We start from the raw sequence: 22546 nt of genomic DNA, 5'->3' as shown, positions 1-22546 counted from the left end.
AAATCCAAGGGGTTATAATTGTGTAGAAGTTCACCATGGCATTCTCTGAACCTTTTGATTATCATGGCCAAGGCACAACTTCCAGAGTCTCCAGTTACAGGAGCGTTGTTCCAGTGGGAAAAGGGAGCTGTGTGACTGTGGCTTTCCAGACACAAGCTACAAGATTCATTTCCCATTCTGCAGCATCCTTTTTTGCTACCAGCTTTGGGCTTGGAGAGAAATGCCTTGTGCCTGTCATTACCTTCTTGGTGATAATTTTAGGGAATATTGCCAAGTTACATGATTTTTACCAGGAGACATCAAGTTCTTTCCCTTTCTTCCATCCTCTGGACAATACAGCACGTGTGGTACAAAAGGGACCACAATATGGTAATGGGAAGAGGCAAACTGCCTTTATTGGTATCAAAAATAAATTAAAAAAAATGGTAATGCCCAAAAAGGTTGATGCTAAAATTGTTGCTGTATATTAATGTGGATATGCAACTGAAAATATTAAATATAAGTATACTTGTCATTTTCTGTCCTTGCAAAAGGACCATGGTCCATCTATGAGGCAGATGCAGAATATAAATGCTACAAGGGAGGGGTGGAAGTCTGATACCCTTTCCACAGACTTACAGAAAGAGATCCTTTAGCTTTTTGAGGGAAAGTATAAACACTTAGGTGGAAATTTGGGGTTAAATGGAACAACATCCACAGTATGCCATCAAAAATAATTGGAGAAATTTGCTCATAATCTTGGTTAGTATTTTACGTGTTAATAATTTCCTTTTTTCATTTTTTGTCAGGCCTGTACAAGGTCTCATGTAGGAGTGTGTCATAGGGTCAGACACCACGAGTAATGCATAGTGGGTGGCCAGTCCTTGTTATTTTTCTTGGTTTCCTGGCATGGTTTAAGCCCAGGTTGAGACTCCCCAGTACTTCAAACTTGCTGATTTTGCTACAGCAGGGTCTTTCTTTAAAGAGACATTGTCTGTTAGATTTAGGCTCAGCTTTTAGGCTGATTCCAGAACAAGATTTTACATGCTAATGTGTGCAGGAAGCTTATAAATGCAGTTCCAGGTCTGCAAGCACTTAGATGTGTTTTACTTCACATAGGAAACTAATCTCAGGCATGTGTTCCTGCTGCTTGTGGGGATGTAACACGAGTCCCATTTCATATGCCTTTAGATTTTAGTAGATAACTTATTAAAGAAATGAGCACACTTAGGTTTACTTTCTAAAAATGAAATGATGCAATTAAAATACCAGGAGCTAAAGAAAATGGTCCTGTTACTGTATTTAATAAGCCTTGCTAATGCTGTTTGAATCAGAGTCACTGTGAACTTCGTGTCCTCAGTGGTCTCTCAAACTCACTCTTTTCCTTCCTAGGAAATGCAGAAATAAATTTTTTTGAGTCTCCCATTGTGAGACTTCGTTAGAACTTAATTTGCATCAGAGGCTAATTTGATGTGTGCTCTGATGGTTTCTTCCAGCTCTCTTCTGCTTCATCTGTAGCTGCACATTCCTGATAGCACGGTGGGGATTTCACTTGCCTTGGAGTCAAATGCTCCTGTTCAGTCAGAACACCGTGTTGATACTCTGCCTAGACGTTTCTCTTGCAAGAACAGAGGGCTTGTCCAGTCAGTGCACGGAATGTTCTGGTAATATTAGAGTTGGCACTTCTGGAGGGAAAGAAAAAAAAATTAAGAGTCCGACTTTGTTTTGGAGGTGGAGGGGCTGAGGATTGGGAGCAGAAACTTATTAAACACAACATTGCTGGTATTCCACAGATGGTAAAAGTGGGTTCCTAGTCTGCACTGCAGCAAGTGCAGGAAGATGGAGGCGGAAATCACATCGGTAGCTAGACGTTCATTTTATTTACAGAAATAAAACACTGAGCACTGCTTTAATAACGTTAAATGACAGAGCCCATATATGTATTGGACATTCAATTTGAGTAGTCTAGACAGACTGTTTTCCAAGGAAAATACATTTTCATCAGTATTTGTGGTATGATTCATGGTGGTGAAGAGGCAAATAACTCTTTTTATGACTGGAAGTTGCTTTAACTTGCAGCCACAAGGAAACAAGTCAATGACCGGATGATAGTAGTGGAAACTCACATTTTGTAGTAATAGAGGTCTACACCTTCTGCTGAGCTGGAGGTTTTATTTTCCCCAGGGTGGCAGTGTATCACAGAGCATTCTGCCATTGTTTACAAACAACCAGAGGTGCTCTGGAGGGCACTGGGCAGAGTGGGATGTGCTCCAGGTCCTTGTAAGCCTCAGTGCCTGCCCAGTGCAGAGGGGGCACTGCAGCTCTGCCCTTCCTGCATGTTAGTGCTTAGCAGAGCATTAAATGACAGATGCAGGTTTGCAGGCCTTATGTTGCAGTCTGACCAGCGATGCTGTACAGCTTTGGTTGCATTTGTTTTATATCTCTATTTGTTTTATAATTGTAGTAGAGGCAGAGGATCACAGCTATCACTGTGCTGTCTTCCCCAAATAAAAACAATGGGAATCTCTTAGGCCTGTTTTAAGCCTCTACAGCTGCTGTCAAGGTGTTCCAAGGTGATCGGTGAGCGAGTTCAAGGGCTGCTGTTCCAGCCATGTGGAGCAGAAGGAAACAGTGTATTGTGTTTCAAAATCTTAATGCTTAAACTCTTTGTCCTAAGAACTTCAGGGATTAAGTTTTCATCTTATACAAAATCGGATTCTGCAAATGACACTGTGTGAAATGATGTCTTTGTGAGGAGAGGGACACAGGCCTGTGGAGATTCATGGAGTGGGTCCAGCAGAGGCTGGAGATGATTCAGGGACTGGAGCATCTCAGGGAGCAGGAAAGGCTGAGGGAGCTGGGGCTGTTCAGCCTCCAGAGCAGAGCCTGAGAGGGGCCCTCCCCAGGGTGTGTCAGGGGCTGCAGGGAGGGGGCAGAGGAGGGACCAGGCTCTGCTCGGGGGCCCAGCAATGGCACAGCAGGAACGGGCAGGAACTGATGCCCAGGAAGTTCCACCTGGGCATGAGGAAGAACTTCTTTGCTGGGCAGTGACCCAGCCCTGAACAGAGAGCAGAGAGGGTGTGGAGTCTCCTCCCTGGGGATATTCCAGAACCCTCTGGACACAATCCTGTGCCATGTGCTCTGGGCTGGCCCTGCCTGAGCAGGGAGGTGGGACCAGATGAGCCACTGTGGTCCCTTCCAGCCTGACCCATCCTGGGATTGTGTCCTTCAGACCATATAATATTATTGTTACATGATACAATTTCAATCTAATAATTAAATGAGAAGCATGCACCAGAGCCTGTTTCAGTTGTTGTGTCGTCATAAGGGACTGCAGGGACCAGAGGGAGCTGTGATGCTGAAGGTACTGACCTGCTGGAGTGCATTTAAACCATCCTCCTGCAGGGACCAGAGGGAGCTGTGATGCTGAAGGTACTGACCTGCTGGAGTGCATTTAAACCATCTTCCTGCAGGGCCACTGAGGATCAGCTGCCTCACCTTTTGCGTGGGTGGCCTGGAGTGACTCTGAAAGATCAGTGTACATGTAGACAAGCATTTAGGTACCAAAATTCATTACTAAAGAGTCAGTGTTTCCACTCATACCCCTTGCCCTGTTGTATAAAGAGGTTGTTTCTGCAGAACCTGGAGAAGTGTCCATGACCCATGGCAGGCTGGTTGAGAGGGCAAGGTGCATTCTGTGTGTTGGCATTTGCCAAAGGACACCCTTCTTTTGCAGCAACCATTGAAGTCTCACTGAGGGTGAAAATCTCTTCAGCTCTAGGGTCCATCTGTGTGTCAGAAGTTACATCTTAGTACACTTAATTTCCCAGTGGTTGACCATCAGGTTAAAAATAGTCCTGGTGACCACACACAGAGTAACCTTTTTTCAGTTAAAATGTAGCTGTGCCGATAGCTACAGAATTGTTGAAGTCCGTGTTTGATAATTGCTTTTAACTTCATAAAGATGTGTGCATTTTCATGGGAAAAGTGAAATAGGCTTGCCCTTTTATTTTCTTTTTCTTTCTTTTCCTTTTTCCTCCCCTTTTCAGAAAGCACATTGAGCAGATGGAAAAATGGAAGGCTGTCTTCATCAGCTTCTAGTTTTTCTTGCTTTTGCTCTAAGGGCGTGGAGAGGCCATGGAAGGAAATGGCCTTAAGTTGTGCCAGGGGACATTTAGGTTTGGTATCAGGGAAAACTTCTTCGTGGAAAGGGTTGTCAAGCATTGGAAAGGGCTTCCAGAGAAGGGGTGGAGTCACCATCCTTGGCAGTGTTCAGAAAACGTGAGCCTGTGGCACTTGAGGACATGATTTAGTAGTGAAACATGATGGTGCTGGGTTGATGGTTGGACTTGATGATCTTCAAGGTCTTTTCCAAGCTTAATGATTTCAGGATTCTATGATTTTATGGCGATGAAGTTTTTGCAGAGGAGAAAAGCAGTGTCTGTACAGTAAGAATGGTAACTTTAAAAGGTCTGTGGTGTTTTTTCCCTAGTCTGTAGTAGTTTTTGGACAGACTAATCTCTAATGACCAAAGTGTAATTCATAGCTGGAAAAGGTCAAGCAAATTCCAGGGAAAGACTGGGTATAATCAGCTAACCTCTTGTATCCGTGGGAGGCCTTTCTCCTCACAGTGTAGGTAAGGAATTCCCCAAAGGAAGCAATACCCTGTTCCTAGGATTTGCTGCCTTTTTGGTTTCCTCTTTCCCATAAAGTGTCCTCTGGAGTGCCTCTGCTTGTCCCTCAGCAAACTCCTGAGTCAGCAGGGTGGGAAGCAGATGGGCAGGAACAGCAGAAGCACAGGGATGTGCAGGAAATAATGAAACAGTGCAGATGTGCAGGGAGAGAACGGGCATCATCACAGCTAGAGGGGAATAGGATTCAAAATGCATTATGGAGAAGACATACATACTTTGGGCTTAAACATATATATATACATGGAAGGACAAGTTACTATTCCCTAAGCCCCAGTGACCTCATTTTTGACTTGCTTTCTTGTTGTTCCCAAGGGAACATATACCCAGACTTCTGTAGGAAATCTGGCTGCCAGCTGGCACAACATCCTTCCAAGAGACCTAATTTTAGATTTACAGAACCTGGCAATATCAGCCACCTCCATCTGTAATAGGCTGATATTTGTAATAGCTCTTAAACTGAGTTTAAACGTTTAATTTGAAGTTTCTTTGCCAGCCTTTTAACAAGGCCCAGGCTATTGAGAGCTGTCAGTAGGGCTAGCAAAAGTGTTTTAATTTTGTGAGGTCTGTGGGTTCATGTTTTTCTTTTTTGTGAATTTAGACCTTTTGGCTGCTCTAGGATATTAAACTGTGTGGTGAAATACCATCTTCCCATATTTAAATCTGTATTGAGAAGAGGCTAGAATAAATCCTTTGTAGTAAGAGCAGAAATCTGCCATATTAAATTCAGTGTTAAAATTGGAGGCAAAATAACTTGGAGTGCTGGCTTTGATTTTTCTGGGATAGAAATTAGCAAGTATTGAGCACATCATCATATTCTTTAATGACTTGACCAGCTAAGCAGAGTGTGATGTGAATAGCAAGGAACTGTCAATTCGTTCTTGTCATCACTAGTTGCCAGTGTTTAACACCCAAACAAGTCCTGTGTATAATTCTAAAATACTTTGTAAAATTATTTGCATTAGAAGAGAAAATGCCAATATTTATGTACAGTAGCAGTGAAATACTGCACCTGAAGCTCTGTGGAGATGGTTCTGCACTGTGTGTCTGTAATACCGAAATGTCGTTTATATGAAATGTATTAGTGTTGTTTTGAATTCCTGTTAATATTATTTTCTGGGTTTTTTTTCAGCTCTTCGTTGTAGTCTCCAGTTTCTTGGAAACATTGCAGCAGGAAATGGAGATTCCCAGAATAGCCTTTGGAAGTGTGCTTTCCCAGATCTCTTCTTGTAAGCATGGAGGCGGGTTTTCTCCTGGTGTCATTTCTGTGGTTGTGTCCAAATCTCTTGCACATGATGGCTGTGCCCTTTGCACCATGGAACTCTGAAAAATAACTTTGGTGAGGAGGGGATGGTTGAGACCATATCCTGTAGATGTTTTTTGTTAGCCAACCGCAAGGGTCAGGGCCTTTCGAAACCTGCTTGTTCCACACTAACCGTAAATTGATTTAATTTGGTGGAAACTGGAAGAAAACCCTATTTTGAATGACGAGCTTCAGCCATGAGCTGTATTTCAGATGTGTTTTCAAGCAGTTACACTCATTTCCAAGAAGGCAGCGTTTTCTTTTTTCACCGCTGTGCAGGCCTTTCAGTATTGCTGGATCATGCAGAATCTACAAAGGTCCATCAATCTTTGTGCCTTCCAATCCTTTTGTCCCCCTCCTGAGCTCACCAGCATATCTTCCTGGAGGTTTCGTCATGTTTGTGTAATGAAATATTTAATAAACTATTCTGTGCAGACACATGGCAATGTAGTTGATGTGTTTGCCCAGACTTTTCATAGTGAGCTGGTGACAAAGGCTTGAGAATTGTTCTGAGTGGGTTTTTGAAGCCTGTTTGTCAGCACTGGGTGTAGAAAGACCTTATGAAGCAGTTTATTATTGTTTCCCCTAGTTTCTAGCTCTTCAGTTAGTTCTAATTTCGCATGAATATTTTCAAGTTTCCTGTTAAGTTTGACCTTCAGCTGGGACTTGGGGTGAATTCTGTCCCTCTGAGGCAGAGCCCAACTCGTGGTTGTGTGTAAGAGCAGCTCAGTGAGCTGGGTGCCACTGGCCTGTTTTTGCAGGCTCCTGTTAAGGTGCTGTTCCTCCCTGTTCTCCCTGGCAGGACGTGCCTGACGTACAGCGACAGGAAGGTCGTTGCCTATTGCTGCATGGTCCTGTTCACCTGCCTGGACCCGGCCAAGGTGGGAGAGCTGCTGCAGCCCGGGAACTTGGCTGTGGCTCTGCACGTCCTGAGAGTCTACAGGGAGCAGCTGGAGTCCGAGTGGTCGTATGTATCTTTGGAGTTGGCTTTTCCTGGGGTAAATCTGTGTTAAATGTCTCAATCTGTGACACTGCTGGGTGGCAAATGCAGATCTATTTAGCAATTAGCCACTTAGTACAGAGGAAATTTTCGTGGTGGTTTCAATGGCTGTTTTGATTGTTGCTAAAATAAGGCTACATTTTTTGTTGTGGATATGTAACAGAATTTTCAAATCACGGTCTGTTTTTCTTTTTTTTAATGTAACAGGGTTCTAACTAATTTGTATTTGTGTGCTGGTCTGTGGAGGTTTTTTAAAGTTAGCACAGACAAGGAAGACTTGTATGAGTAGTGCTTGGGAGTGCCACACAAAACCTGGGGGTTTTCTTTTTTTTTCTTTGTTAACAAATCTGTTGTCTAGTGCAACGTGCCATCATTTTTATACCAAAACAGAAGTTTTGTTTGTGAATCTTTGTTTTGATACTTTAAGGCACCTAATCAGTGGTTTTATTCTACTGAGCTTTTGTGGGTTTTTTTGCTAATGGCCATTCTTGTAAATATTGTTGTCAGTTATGCATTTGATAAATGTTCTGCCCTGCACAGCAAGGATACACAGTCAGCTTATTATGTGATGTATTCCAAGGGGAAAAAAATGGTTTGTATGTTTTTATAGCATTCTTCTGAAGGTCATGTTTAAATTTAGAATTTAATTAGGAAGAATTGTGGGGGTTTTATTAGTTGTTTGGAAAATATCTAAAGAGAGTTAAGATGGTTGAATGAAAATCAAATGTCATTTAATAGTTTGCTTTTGTACTGAAAAAATGACTTTAAATTTGTTTGTGGCTGGGCTTTTTTTATGACAAGGTCAATTTGCTTAGGACATAAATAGTTCTCAGAAAGCAAACTGTAAATTTCAGGGTCAGGTGACGAGACTTCTGTTGGAGAAGTGGCAAACTAAGTCTAGTTTTGTCTCATTTGCCATAACAGAAAGGTTGGTTTCCAGATAATTATCTTGATAATCCTTAATTTTCTTTATGTATTGATGGGCTGAAATGTGTTTTGACTGAGATATGAAAGCTGTGGTGGTAAATTTATGTTTCGAAGGTAATTGCAGAATAAATGCAGCATCAAAATGGATGCTGAGGGATCCAGTTCCCTAAGCTCTCCAGTCTTAAGTGCATTCTGTGGATGTTATGATGAAAATGTCTTACCTCCACTGTGGATGTTTGAGGTGGGTGGGAGACTCTCTTCAGGGTTGTCTTCAAGTTAAAAAGGGGTAAACTTGTATACAAGATAGAAGACCCTGATGAAGGAAAAGAGAGGAGTGGAAAGGGTAACCCTGGCCCTGCCATAGGGCATTTGCAGAAAGTTTGCCCTCTGATTCCTGTCAGAATGCTCAGTTCCTCATATGGGGAAAAGCACTGGAATTTCTTCCAGCCCTTAAGAAAATAATACATTTGGTTTTCTTTCCTAGTACTTTATTGGCTTGTAAAGTCTCAGAGCTCATTATCAGGTTTTCCAATTGAAAGAAAAAGTGATGAGTTTGTAGTATGTTTCTTGGCAGTTTGTGCAGTCTGAATTATAAATGGAAATCTTTCAGGAATGTTGGCACTGCAGCACAGGTCAGGTGCATTCACAAGTGCAAAATCTAACCCAAAAAGTGCATTGCACCACTGTAATACCAAACACCGAGCAGGTGTTCAAACAGCATTGCCTTGAAAGGGAAAGAGATAATTCCTTGCTCTAAAGGGGCTGATTTTTCTGAATCTTACTAGTCCTAGAGCCTTTCTGTGATTCATCTTATACCTGTTCCCCCCATTTCTTCGCCTTCATTTGTTCTTCTAATACTGCGTTTGTTTTATCTCCCTTTCAGGGGCAGCTAATGATCTATTACTTCCAGCTTTCTCTGCTCATGATCAGTTCTGGGGTTAGCATTCCCTCTAAAATGCTTCCTTGTACATGGGAAGTTTTTAAACCTCTTACTTCTGTTGTTTCCACCCTCTTGAGATCTTTTTTTTCCCCCTTTTCTTTTAGTGTTACTTAGTCCCCAGAAGCAGCAGATCTGTCTCTTCAACTGTGATCTTTTGGCTCTGTTTCCTCCACCACTCTCTTCGTCTTACATTTCTATTCAAAGGGATGAGCAGGTTTTCCAAGGCCTTATGTGACAGTACTTCATTTTCTCTCTATTTTCCATCTTCCCAATGTGTCTCTAATGATACATGGATTTAATTTTGAGCTGCTGACACGCTGAGTTGAACATAGGGAGTCACAGGATGGTTTGGGTGGGAAGGCACTGTGATGCTTATCCATTCTCACCCCTTGCCATGGGCAGGGACACCTTCCACCAGCCCAGGTTGCTCCAAGCCCCATCCAACCTGGCCTTGGACACTTCCAGGGATGGGGCAGCCACAGCTTCTCTGGGCAACCTGTGCCAGGGCCTCACCACCCTCACAGGGAAGAATTTCGTCCTCATATCCAATCTAAACCTGTTCTCTGTCAGTTTGAAGCCATTCCCCCTCATCCTGTCCCTGCAGTTCCTGATGAACAGTCCCTCTCCAGCTTTCCTGCAGGGTCCCTTCAGATCCTGGAAGGTGCTGTGAGGTCTCCACTCAACCTCCTCTCCAGGCTGAATGGTCTCAGCTCTCCCAGCCTGTCTCCATAGGGGAGCTGCTCCAGTCCCCTTATCAACTCTGTGGCTTCCTCTGGACTTGCTCCAACAGTTAAATGTGTTAATGTTTAAATATCTTAAACACATAAGCAAACATCCTTACTCCAGAAGGTAATTCCCTTTTCCAGTGCTGCTTGCTTTCAGCAGCTGCTGCCTACAAAATGCTGTCAGGGAGTTGGCCACGACCTTCCTTTAGGGAACAAAGCTGGAATACGCTGTTCAGTAGCTGAAATGTGTTCCCTGCTCCCTCTGTTTCTGTGGGATTTCTACGAGGCCTGGAGAGCCCTCTGTAACCAACTCCCTCCTTCCTCCCAAGGTGCAGTGTGCTGAAAAGGTTTGCCAAGCACTGCCCCTTTATTTGATTTTTCAGTAGAAGCTGTTTCTTAAATATATGAAGAGCTATGCCTTAGGCTCTGGGAAATCATGGAGCCTTTAAAAGGTGTTTTTTTCTGTGTTTCCCCAGACATCCACTTCCACTCCTCTGGGATTTGTGTTAATCAGCAGCAGCACAGTGTGTTGCACAGTTTAAAAGGTGCTGTATTTAGAACAGAAATTGTCATGTGAGATCTATTTTAGAATATTGGACCTGCAAACATATGTGTTTTGTAAAATAATTAGGAAAAAATGGTACCAAATTACATTATAATTTATCCTAACCAAGACCAATGTGTATTCTAAAAGCTGTTTATTTTAGAAATACTTTGGTGCCTCCATTAGAGATGAGAGATGACCTTGTGTCATCAGTTTTTCCAAGTGTGTGCATAGGGCAGTGTAGCTAATAAGGAAAGGAAAATCAGGTTGGATTTTTGGTTCCTGAAGAGCAAGGAAGAAAAATCCTCCATTTTAAAGTAAGAGGCATAATGTGCCTTTTGGCTTCCAGAAGAGCGATATTAAGAGTGTGGTCAGCTGTTTGGCATGGGGAGGAAGATTTGTTTCTTCTGTTGGGCAGTTTAGGATGTCCCCCAACCCCTCCTTCTCCTCTCCAGAAAGTAATTCCTTTTTTAATTCCAGGAAAGTCGGAGTTCTGTTGCAGGTTCCAAGTTCAACTGTGGTTTTAAATAGTACTGACAATTGGGAAAAGTTTCCTTAATTGTAGAGATCTGAGCAGCTTCTACATTCTATTTGCAGTAGCAGTGAATTGGCACAGATCTCCTCAATCTTTCAAAGCCCAGCCTCACACATTTCATTATCTTGTCACCTCTTTCTTCTCGTTGCACTGTGGAGAGAGGGGAGCAGGAAGTGCTTTTAGCACAAAGTGCTGTTGGCTATTGCTCATCATCTTCCAGTTTTTTCCTTGGTAGCTCTTCAGAAAAAAAATGTTCCAACTGCACATATGAGTAAAAATAAATCTCTTTTCAGTGCCTTTCAGAGGTAGGTATCAAGTTGAGTGGGAGTGCCTTCTGTATCAGAGAACTATTGCACATGATCTGAACTTGGCCCTCTAGACCTGAGGGGTGACTTGGTGGCTGGGCACTGTCGTGGCCTGCAGGCAGGATGCTTCCATTCTGGGAATGCCTCTGGAAGGTGGAAGGATGTTCAGTGCTGTGCTTGGAGCACAGCCCACAGGAGAGGAGTATTGGGACTTGGGGTTCAGCCTTATTCTTCTCTTGAGTGACAAGTGCTGGTGTTGGAGTGGGGTGAATTATCTTCTTTACAGAGGTGTTATGACAAGGCATGTTCCATTTGTTAGTAAATAACTTCATACTTGTAATTGTTGGTTTTAAAATGTTTTTGATAGGGGGCTTTTCTTGTGCAAGTGTGAAATATCCTTCTGCTTCTAAAATATGTTCTGGTTCCCAACAATTCCTCATGAGGCACATTGCTTTTTAAGCATCTAAAAAAAGGCTGATGATAACGCTCTGAAAGGTTAGCTGTCTGAATTTTCTACCTTTTTTCTTCAAAATTTGGATGATTTGTTACATTTGTCTGTTAAATTACAGCAAAAAGATAGCTACTTAGTTCTTACTAAATATTTTGGATAGTGGCATTATTGTAGGGTGATGAAAAATGCTTTTGGTTTTGAGATTGAAAGGGAAAGTTGCTGATCAAGTAGAGAATTGCTGGGGCTTGTTCTTGGTACTTTGAAAACATTTGTTGGGGTTTTGTTCCTCATTTTCTGAGACTGAGGAGCCTGTTCTCTAAACTTGCTAATGGGATCAAATCAACTTAATGTGGAGCATGACATTTGATGATGAAGCTGATTGCTTGCACCCAGCCTGGATTGGAGCGAGCTTAGTGGGCATTTGGAATACACTGAGTGCAAATGCAGCTCATACCACGTTGTCTTGGCTGCTTCTCAACTTCAGTCTGGTACAATACAGCCCTTGTGCTGTTAGGAAGTCTTTGAACATCTTCTCCTGTATTTATCTACTATGGATTTTTTTAGGATTTTAGCCAAACAATTTTTAAAAAGTCAAGAAAATTGGCAGATTTAACACTGTTCATTTGTTCCTGTGTTACGCTTGCATAACAGCTTTAATTTTCACCATTTCCTTCACCAAATTACAGTGGTCCTCAGTTTATCCCAGTGGTTCTGCTGTTGGCCCCCAAAGAGAGTTTCAATCTCCTCCCAAAGCCTTTTGTGTGCATCTGACATGCCATGTTCAGTCAGTAACCCAAAACTGAATGTCTTTATTTCAGAGCTGTGGATGGGCTTACTTTTCATCCTCTTTTCCCCTGCCCCAAAATGAAAAACAGGAGAGCTGAGGACTAAAGACACTGGGTTGAGTTTGCTGTGTCCTTGCTTAGCTACCTCCAAAATTTCTGTGCGTGGTAGAAAGAGCTGCAAGTGCTTTCCTCTGCTGATAGTTCTGTTATCTCTTGGTGATGCTCCTGTAAAATGTGCTCATGCTCTGTTCTTCATGATGCAGTAGTGCAGGACGTGCATAAGGTCAAAGAGACATTTAAATACAGAAGCAGACACTTGATAGAATCCCAGAATGGTTTGGGTTGGGAGGGACATTAAAGCTCATCTGCTTCCAACCCCCTGCCATGGCAGGACACCTTCCTCTAGTCCAGGTTGCTCCAAGCCCCATCCAACCTGGCCTTGGGCACTTCCAGGGATGGGACAGCCACAGCTTCTCTTTTCTAAGGTGTTACATCATGTCATGAAATCAGAAGGGTAAGAAGCAGAAACTTAAGTCTGAAATACTCCAAGCTCCTCAAGCAGTAGAGTTCTAGTGAATGTGAAAAACGTGTGTGAGTAAATACAGGAGTGTAGAGCCAAGGAATGGCTGAACTCCAGCCCCTCTACTTTGCAGTAGTGATCAGGGGTGTGCACCTGGGAGCATTAGGCCTTTTTTCTGCTAATTATGGATCACTTTTTAGTTAAGAGGCAAATTTCAAGAAGGTTTCCTCAAAGTAACGTTAAACACAAAAATTAAGATTTTAATTCATAGTCTCTACCGCAGGGAAAAAATGGGGCTTCAGGCTGTGTCCTTGAAGGCACTTCCAGTCTGCTGTGTTTTCAGCTGGAATCTGTACACTGAGGCCAAGTTCTGTGTTCTGCACAGCGTGGAGGGTTGTGTTTTCTTTCACAGCTCCAGGCAAAGCCTGTGCTCCTGGTTAAAGCTGAAAAGTAAGGTCAGGTGTTACCACGGGGAAGGTTTCAGGTGGGTGGCTGTGAGCTGTTGGCTCAGGACTGTGGCAGTGTTCCCCCTGGACTGCTCTGCTGCTGACTCGGCTCAGGTGAAACACATTTGTGCTCCTGATTTCGGGGGAGCCTTGTTTTGTCAAACTTGTGCTCAGAAACTCACTCCTCAGCATGCCAGTTTTAAGTTGGTGATTCCCTGTGCCTCTGCTGGGTTTTTTCCATTCGTGAATGTACAAATATCAGTAAACAAAAGCACAGCACAAATAGTTTTTAATCCCTCCTCCTCTAAAAAGTGTCGTTTACAGTAACTGAACCAGTGCTGGCTCAGTCTGTTAGAAATGTACTGTTAGAAATGGAATAGCTGTTAATCTTTTGGACCTCTTGTTCTCCCACTTGTCTAAAAAGTACTTTGTTGCAGCTGGAGGGCTCCTGTGTGATCTGCCTGTTAGCTGTGTAATGGATTATGGACACGCAAAAGAAGGGCTGTCAGCAAAGGGAAAACTAGGGAGGAGCTGGAGGGAATACTGAAATCACTTGGCTTGAATATTATTTTAGCTGTTCTTCCTCTGTGGCCTCATCAGCTCAGAGGATGCTCTTAGACTTGACCTGTCATTACTGTATATTTAGTAGCCAGACATGCTGCTTTAAAAATACATCACTTAGTTTGTGTGTACCTATGAGGAATAAATGACACCATAGGTGCTCTTAGGAGTGTAATTTGAAGAGATAATATTTTTACCTACTTTTTTTTTTCCCCCATAATGCTGAGAGTACGAGTCTGGGTTGAAATTAAAGGCCTGTCACCTGCTTTGGACTGCTGTGGGTGTAAACACTGGCACTGGCACAAGGGCAGGCTGGTCACACTTTCCAGAGGAATTATTAAGAAAAAGGAATAGGCTGTTGTCAGTTTTGGATTTCTGTCTTTCAGCAGACAGGACCAAAAGCATGTCACCCGTTCATCTGCAAGTAAAACTAACCAGCACTATCTGGAATAAATGTAGATGGTGCTTTTGTAGCACCAGTAACACTTTTCCTTTCTTCCTTCAGGTTGCTGATTGTTACAGACCATTTGCTGCAGTGTCCCGAGCTGGTAAAAGCCCTCTACGCCAAACTGAGCAATCAAGAAAGGTAACCCCAAAACCCAGTGTGGCTTTGAGTATTTAGCATTCCATATAGAGTATCCTGTTCACATGATTGAAAAACTGTGTGGTTTCAGAGTTGGCACAAAATCTCTAAATACATGTTTCTATGTCAGTAATGGTTTTAAATTGGTTGGTTAACATTACAGCTTAGCCACAACTGGCAGTGATTTATGTAGGGTTGCAGAATCCAGGTTGGCGCCATTACTTGGTAAAGAAATACTTCACACACAAAAAAAAGGGCAGGATTTCATGCCTGGCTCTTGATTTCAGAAGAGCACCACACCCTGCAGGGTTTTACAGCTCCATTAGAAACGTCCTCAGCTGTTCATACTTCTGTTCATACAGCTGTTCATACTTTCTGTCATGACAAGAAATTAAAAGGAGGTCTTTACTACAGCTGGAAGTGTGTCCAGTACTGGTGAGCAGAACCTACAAAACCTACAGAAATGTGCAGATGCCCATGATTACTTGTAATATTTCACTGTTCAGAAGCTTCAGGGAACCTTCACCTTGAAGAAGCATAGCTGGTTTTCCTTCAAGTGCTTGAGTAAATGTGTGCTGAATTAATGGGAAATGGCCATTGTTGTAGTGGGAAAATGCTCATTTACAATTGCTTTAATAGAGAATTGGGGAAGATAAAAAAATTATTTTAAGGCAATGAACTTTGGGAAAACCTGTCCTAGAATTCTACAGGTCCTCCAACTGCTTGAAGATCTTGTTGTCTTGCTTGTGTGTTCACCATGGCTGCTTTGTTCCCCCTCTGCTCAGGGGAGCTGTAAGTTCCCCCTACATAGTTTTTGTAGGTGAGAGATGAAGCACTAAACAAAACAGTGCCCTAATGTGGTTTTTCCTGAGTGTTGTTGTGTTTCCAGTGTCATTACAAATGAGGGTGCAGGCACTGACTGGAGACTATAAGGAAACAAAAGAGGTGTCAGGCAAAGAAAGAGTATGTGATGGGTTTGAACCATAAATTAAATATCATTAATGTATAGGGATGGGATGGGAATGGTGAGGAGGGAAATCCTGCCTCTCTCCAGAATTCAGGATGACCAAATGGGAACAAGTATGAGCTGAAAAAATATGTGCCTGGAGGTAGGGGCTCCTTAACCAGCTGGTGGGAAGGACTGTTTTAAGTGAATGAGCTGGGTTTAATTCTTTTGGGGAATACCATGAAGGGCAGGTGGTTTGTGTGTTTTCTGATACCCCTGAGGACAGGCAGGACTGGGTGAGGGTGCTGTTGTCCTTAAAGCAGGAGGTATAATCGGTCTCCAGAGAGCCCTGGGCTGATTTTGTTTCACACCCCGTGGTGCAGACGGGGATTGGATCCCTCGCTGAAGAGCTTTTGGTGCAGGATCACGAGGATGATCCCATGAGGTTGTGGCAGTGCCTGCTGGTTCTCTGCAGGGGCCTGTTGGAGAAGCGTTTGGCCACAGTATTGAGCCAAAGAGTGGAGATTCTTGAATTTTTCAGCAGATTGGAGATGTCCCTGCACGTGTGTGCAGGTATTTGGCAGAAGTATTTAGAAAAAGCCTGTTTTGCTTTCATCCAAGTTAGCCTTGAGCATGGACAATGTAAATTAATGCCCTGATTGCCTTAATTACATTGTAAAATCTTCAGGATGTGTATGTCTGTGTTGTCCCTTTTAGGAAGGGGTTCTTCTGTAATTAACAGCAAGAAAAATGCAGGGGAATAGCTTCAGGTGTTTCTGAGCTACTCAGCTCCTTGCAGCCCTGGGTTTGGTGTCTGCTGTGCCAGGGAGGTGTCCTGAGGGAAGGATGCAGCCAGGGATCCAGGTGCCTGCTGGGAAGTGGGCACTGCAGTCCTGTAAGTGGCTGCACTTCATGCTCATGTTCAGTCTGTCCCTGGCAGTGCTCACAGACACAGAGCAGCACTGAATTACAGCCATGCATAAATTCACCATTTTGCATTTCATACAGTGCTTGTAAGTGTCGTTTGAAGGTGAAAGAAGTGGAAGCTTTGAGGAAGGACCTCATTTGTCTCGTGGAGCCATTGCTGTCAGGGAAGTGTTTCAGCAAAGAGGAGTCTAAGTTAGAGGAAGAATGCCCCAAGTGGCTGGCACTCAGTGGCTGGCACGCTTGATGCAAACATGGATGATAATAAAAGCAATAGAATTTTACACTGTTAGTTTTAGGCTTAGTGAGACAGCACTGTATTTCGTAGTAATGAGCTTCCAGATTTAAATTGCACTTGAATCCTGTGGTTTATTTGCAGGCTGTAGGAGACAGAAGTTTGTTTTACTGATGATGGCAAATACTTTATTGTAGCTGTTCTAAGTTCATGCCAATTTAGTCAGCATCCAGAAGAACTGGTTTAAATTTGGCTAGAGGAGAGAAAGCAACACATTCACAAAAAGTGTTCCTCAGTGTTACCTGAGGAAAAGGAAAATGACAGGGCATTATTATTTTCAAATAGAAGTATAATCATAAATAAAATATACAGAATTATTTTAGATACTGAACTGAGTGTTAGAAAAATTCAGTTGGTAATAACAACTGTCATATTTGTTGTATTTAGCTCCACGTATATACATATTTGTTGTATTTAGACAAACAAGTAGGAATAAACTCTTCATCTCTGTGGCTAAAGAGTCCTGAGATCATTTAAAGGAAATGGGCAAATTGCATTGTGTGGGAGAACTAACTTGGAAAAATTAGGGTGAGTCTTGGAAGTAAACTGAGAGAAACAATAGAAGAAAGGAATGTGAGAGAACATGCACCCAAACAAAGCAGGTCGCTCTCAGGAAGTTATTGGCTGAATGGCAAGAGTTGCTTGAAATTCAGGGGAAGATGGGCATGTCCTGAATGACTGTGCCTGGAATGAAACTCAGGAAAACAGTTTGACTTGAATGCCTAAGGAGAACGGAAAACCTTCTACAGCAATGTCAGGCAGGTGGTGTTGTAACGTCACTCCTGTTTTTCTGGAAGGATTATGGTTGTGGAAAAAGGCACCCAATTATATTGCAAGAGGAAGAGTCATGCAAAACATTTCCCTGTTGGCGACTGTTTAATCTGTTGAATAGTTTATGTGGTGACCCTCCAGGTTGTTCACAGAAGGATTGCTTGTCACTTCTGAACGGGTATTATTTGGATTATTGGTGCAACAAGAGCTGACCAGAATCCTGCCAAGCAGGAGGTAGTGCTTTATTGGAATGACTCCTGTGTTCATCAAGTCTGTGAGCAGCCTGTGTTCTTGGCTGAGCACGTGCAGGGAAGGCCCTACACTTGGGGACAAGTGGCCTGTCAAGCCCAGCCCTGTGGGGGGGGTGAAGGACACGTCCCTTGGGTTTTGTCTGGTGGGCCGGGTGGGAAAGCCTGGGTGGGTGAGGGGTGCTGGGGACCTGGGCTCTGTCAGCCTGGAGGTGTGGGCAGGGTGTGGTGCCCTGCTGGGACCTGCAGGGCAGGAGCAGGCAGAGCCTGGGAGAGGGGGCTCAGCCTCCTGTCCCAGAGGAGCCGGGAGCGCTGCTGTGCTGCCGTGTTGAAAAGGGTTTTGTGCTCCTGCAGAGAATGGGTTAGTGCAGCTGGCTCAGTGACACCAAGGGCTCAGTTCAGCAAGGACTGAGGAGCTGTTACGTGATTAATAGGGGTGGGTTCTTGGAGGTTAATAAAGCAGTGACCGAGCTTTTTCCACACAGAAAGACATTTCTCTTCCCCTCCTGACAACCTGCTTGGTAAATTTAAAAGAAAAAGCATTTGAACTATTCCACATGTTTAAATGTTGGTCCTTCCATCTGAATTGCAAATATTTCAGTGAAAGAAAACCCCGAGCCTGCTCCTGAATCCGTTCAATCCTTTGAGGCTGAGGGTGAAGTGGGACTCAGGAGCCCAGGTGGAGCAGGGAGCTGTGGGAGGGCCTCTGCCACCTCCAAGTCCTGCTTCCACTAAATGCTTCCAGTTTGCCCTGACAGCGTGAAGGGATATTGGAAATAAAGTGACATTGAAGCAGTTAAGAAAAATGACCCAAGTACATTTTATAGAGCAGCTTCATTATGTATCCTCTTACTTGCTGGCTTGATATGCACAGTGATTCTTACTGAGTATACAAGTAATTAACTTGGATTTGCTTAGTCCATAAAGTGGCAATTATAAAACTGTAAAGAACAGCTGATATATAAAGTACATATCAATTTTTATTTTCCTGTTTGTGCTCAGAATTGGTTTGGGGTCCTGGAGGAGACCTAGTGAAGGACTGGGGGCAAGGCAAGGGTTGTGAAAAGCTGCTATTTTCAAACAGAAGCTGACAAATCGTCTGTGTTTATTTTGCTGAACTTAACAACAGCTTTTAAGAGCTGTTTTGGTGGAAACTTTAGACAGAGGGAATGTGCAGTCACAGTAACATTGTGTTAGGACATGAGAAATTAGAAATTCAAATAGACTTGAGAAAAATACTGACTGTCTGGGCAGATAGTATTACTTGAGAGATGAATTAAATTATTGGTGTGCAGAAATAAACCAGCAGGCAGGAACTGATTGCCAGTATTGGTGAGAGTTCTTAATTTTTCCAATCCCCTCTGCATGGTAATTGTTTGTAACATTTTTAACGGGAGTATCAGTTTATTGCACTAATCGTTCTCTGTGGCTCGGTGATTAAGGAGTTGTTTTCTGCTCCCAGAGTTACTTTGTTGGAGCTGATGCTGGCCAAGGTGAGTGAGAAGAGCTCTGTTGGCAGTGAGGAGCTGGAGGTGCTGGGGAGCCACGCCACCTTCCTGGCTGGCTGTTTCCAGGAGCAGTGTGGAGCCGTGCTCAGGTTCGCTGCTGCTCCACAGGCACAGGATCAGGTACGGCTTAAATGCTTTGGTATGATAATGTTAAACACTGTCGTTCTTGCTGATTTGTTTGTTTGTTTAAATGGGCACAAGAATTTTAAATTTGAGAGCTGCTATGAAAAGATGTTAAAAATCACTTTATGAGGAGGTGATAGTTGGATGTGTTAAAAAAACCCAAACAAACACAAACCAACAAGCACACAGTAATCTCTTCTTGTCTTAATTGGCTGTTTCTGGAAAAGGCACTAGCTTGGCAATAACAGGCCATACACTGAGGCAATTCATTTTTGGGGGGTTTTTCCCCATTTTTTTTTTATCCTTTGTGGTTACTTTCCAAGTATTCTGTGGTTTCAGTTCTTGGAAAAAACCCCATTTGTTTGCACCCAGCAGAAGGAGGTCTCTGTCCAACTTGAAGGTGCTGGGGCAGCAGTATTGTGAATATTATTGAATAACCCAACCTGTTTGACACTGACTTCTTATTCCTCTCTCACATAAACATAATGTACTCTAAGTTGAGTGTCACTGGTGGGAAGTGGGGCTCATTGAATGAGCACCAAATATGAGCCCTAACAGCTGAATAACTGGAGGGCACTATGTGTACACATGTGTATTGTGTGTATACATTTATTCATAACATATGCTTGCCATGGGAGACGAGAAATTCCAGCCCAAATTCATAAAGCTGTTTGTTTTCTTACCAGAAATCATGAAGAATTGCACCAATTTCTCCTTAATTGTATAAATATTTTAGGTTTTGCCTAAGAGTTGTGTTTGACTGCAAAAAATGCAGTTGTGCATGTGGAATCTGTCATTAAAAATGCTTTAGGCAACACGTGTGACACTGAACTCAGCTTTGCCTGGACTCCAGGCTCTGTCCCACTGAGCTGCCCTGGACTCCAGAGCTCCGAGGCCACAGCAAAAGTGCCTTTTGGGAACAGCCCTCGGGCTGGCCTGGCTCCCAAAATATTGTCTGGGTGTCCCATCCACTGTTTAATTTATTATATGTAGGCACTGCCTTTTTTCCTTAAGGAACCTCAGGTCTTGTAGCTTCCATCTTAAACCCATGAGAAGTTAATCATATGCTTCTGCAGCGCTTAAACCAACATTTAAAATAGCTTTTCCATTCTAAGCCTGACTTCAGCATCAGTCTGCTTGCACTAACTTTCAGCCATGCTTGCAAAATAAAACCCTTCCCTGGACTTGAAGTTATTTCATCTCTTTATAAGGAATATCTTTTCTGCATATCTCTCAAAATATGTTTATTTAAAAACTCATCGATTATTTCCTTATTTGCTTTTCAGATTATATTCATATCAAGATGGCTCTCAGATTTCAAAATATTTGGGGGGTTTGAACTTCAAAAGGAAGTATTCTCCTTTACTGCCTTCCTTTTGTACAGGTGTCAACCAAAAGAAAATTTGGTTGACAGCAGCGGAGGGAGTCAACCAGAGATGTTTAAACAGTTTCTTTGAAATTATTGTTTCAAATGTAGATAAGAATTTGGGAGTTCTTTTGTGGTTTTTAAATAGTTTGTTGCTCTTACAAATTGTAAATAGCTGGTTACTGTCTCTGAAATACAATTGGAGTGTTCTTAATTTGTAGCAGGATAATGGCTGATGTATTTACAGTCTGATTTTGTGCTGTTGAAGGCAATCTATTGAATAATTTAGGGCAAGACTTGCACCTTGTTACACCTGTGTGAGATAAAAAATGGAAATGAAGCTTTAGGACCTGGACCCTGTAGTGATTTGGTGTCTTCAAGGAGCAAGGAACGAATATAATTGTAGTACTTAATTACTCAGCACTATCGTTGATGGTTTTAATTACATTATATTGATTATAGGGGTTCACAAATATTATACTGTGGATAAGAAAGCCTGTCTTTGTCCTGGAGCACACAGGGCAGGAATAGTTCCTGTAACCAATGTGTGAGCCTTTTCATGGCTGCTTGCAGTTTATGTACCACACCTTGAGTGGGATCATCTTGCAGCCCCAGCCTGGCACCTGAGCAATATGTGGTGTCCCAGATTCTGCCAAGTGCCCTTAAGGTAGTTCCTCCAAGTGCTGGATTGTCATTATGAGCAGCATCAACATATTCCATGAGAAAAAATAGTTCCCTGGCTGAATAAATAATATGCAAATAAAATGGTGCGTCTTGTACCTCACCAATATGCTGCATCTCTGGTCCCAACCCTATTTACCCAAGAATAATGTAAATTCTCGCAGCCCAAGTTCATTTGACCACAGAACTTTACAGAATTCCTGCGGATAACAAAGTGGTGTCTTGCAGGCGGCGTTTGTGTCTTTAGAGCGGGACACTCCGACTGAATAAACTCAAAGAAAACATTTATACAGAAATAATTTTCTCAGCTAGCAATTTTCTGTATTTCTGCTTTTGGAAGCTCCTGTGTTTTTGTTAAAATTTTATCCCTTATGGCTCTGTTTTGGTTTCCCCATGGTTTTTCAGGCACATATAACGCTGTAGGAAAGAAGTTATTGCAGTGTAATACACTATTGTTATTTTAAAGAGATGTCCTCATTTTATATAAATGTGTTCTTGGCAGTTTTAGAAGACCTGCAAGGAAGTCAAGGTGCTGAGAGTTCCTGTCCCCTGTTTCTGTGCCCGGGTTTGTGTTTGTACAATATTCCTCATCAGGGTTTTCAGAAATGCCCTTTCCATTCCCAGGAAGCGCTGGTGACAGTCCGGCTCCTCGATGTCCTCTGTGAGCTGACCTCCAGCAGTGGGCAGCTGGACCGGCTGCAGGCTCTGCCTGGGCTGCTGGAAGCAGCTGTAGGTGAGTGAGCCCCCAGGTTTGCTGGAGGTGAGTGAGTGATCCCCCGGGTTTGCTGTAGGTGAGGGATCCCCCAGGTTTGCTGGAGGTGAGTGATCCCCCAGGTTTGCTGTAGGTGAGTGATCCCCTGGGTTTGCTGTAGGTGAGTGATCCCCTGGGTTTGCTGTAGGTGAGTGATCCCCTGGGTTTGCTGTAGGTGAGTGATCCCCCGGGTTTGCTGTAGGTGAGTGAGCCCCCAGGTTTGCTGTAGGTGAGTGAGCCCCCGGGTTTGCTGTAGGTGAGGGATCCCTCTGGGTTTGCTGTAGGTGAGGGATCCCCCGGGTTTGCTGTAGGTGAGGGATCCCCCGGGTTTGCTGTAGGTGAGGGATCCCCCAGGTTTGCTGTAGGTGAGTGAGCCCCCGGGTTTGCTGTAGCTGAGTGATCCCCCGGGTTTGCTGGAGGTGAGGGATCCCCTGGGTTTGCTGGAGGTGAGGGATCCCCCGGGTTTGCTGGAGGTGAGGGATCCCCCGGGTTTGCTGGAGGTGAGGGATCCCCCGGGTTTGCTGGAGGTGAGGGATCCCCCGGGTTTGCTGGAGGTGAGGGATCCCCCGGGTTTGCTGGAGGTGAGGGATCCCCCGGGTTTGCTGGAGGTGAGGGATCCCCCGGGTTTGCTGGAGGTG

General features: G+C 43.5%; 1 protein-coding gene across 3 annotated transcripts in view; it reads left to right on the top strand.

The window, feature by feature from the left end:
• The window catches only part of ATXN10 (ataxin 10), a 67677-nt gene that overhangs the window by 14870 nt on the left and 30261 nt on the right, over positions 1-22546 (top strand). For 2 of the 3 annotated variants that reach the window (XM_064654040.1, XM_064654039.1), the window contains exons 4-8: positions 5803-5899; positions 6776-6940; positions 14218-14298; positions 18942-19107; positions 21782-21890. In XM_064654040.1, coding sequence (XP_064510110.1) covers positions 5803-5899; positions 6776-6940; positions 14218-14298; positions 18942-19107; positions 21782-21890 — 618 coding nt within the window. The remainder of the gene's footprint in view (positions 1-5802; positions 5900-6775; positions 6941-14217; positions 14299-18941; positions 19108-21781; positions 21891-22546) is intronic. The other variant, XM_064654041.1, reaches the window with a different exon arrangement.

This window comes from Pseudopipra pipra, chromosome 5, assembly GCF_036250125.1.
Source record: "Pseudopipra pipra isolate bDixPip1 chromosome 5, bDixPip1.hap1, whole genome shotgun sequence".
In the NCBI taxonomy this organism is placed as follows: Eukaryota; Metazoa; Chordata; class Aves; order Passeriformes; family Pipridae; genus Pseudopipra; species Pseudopipra pipra.
This window is presented reverse-complemented; position numbering and strand designations above follow the sequence as displayed.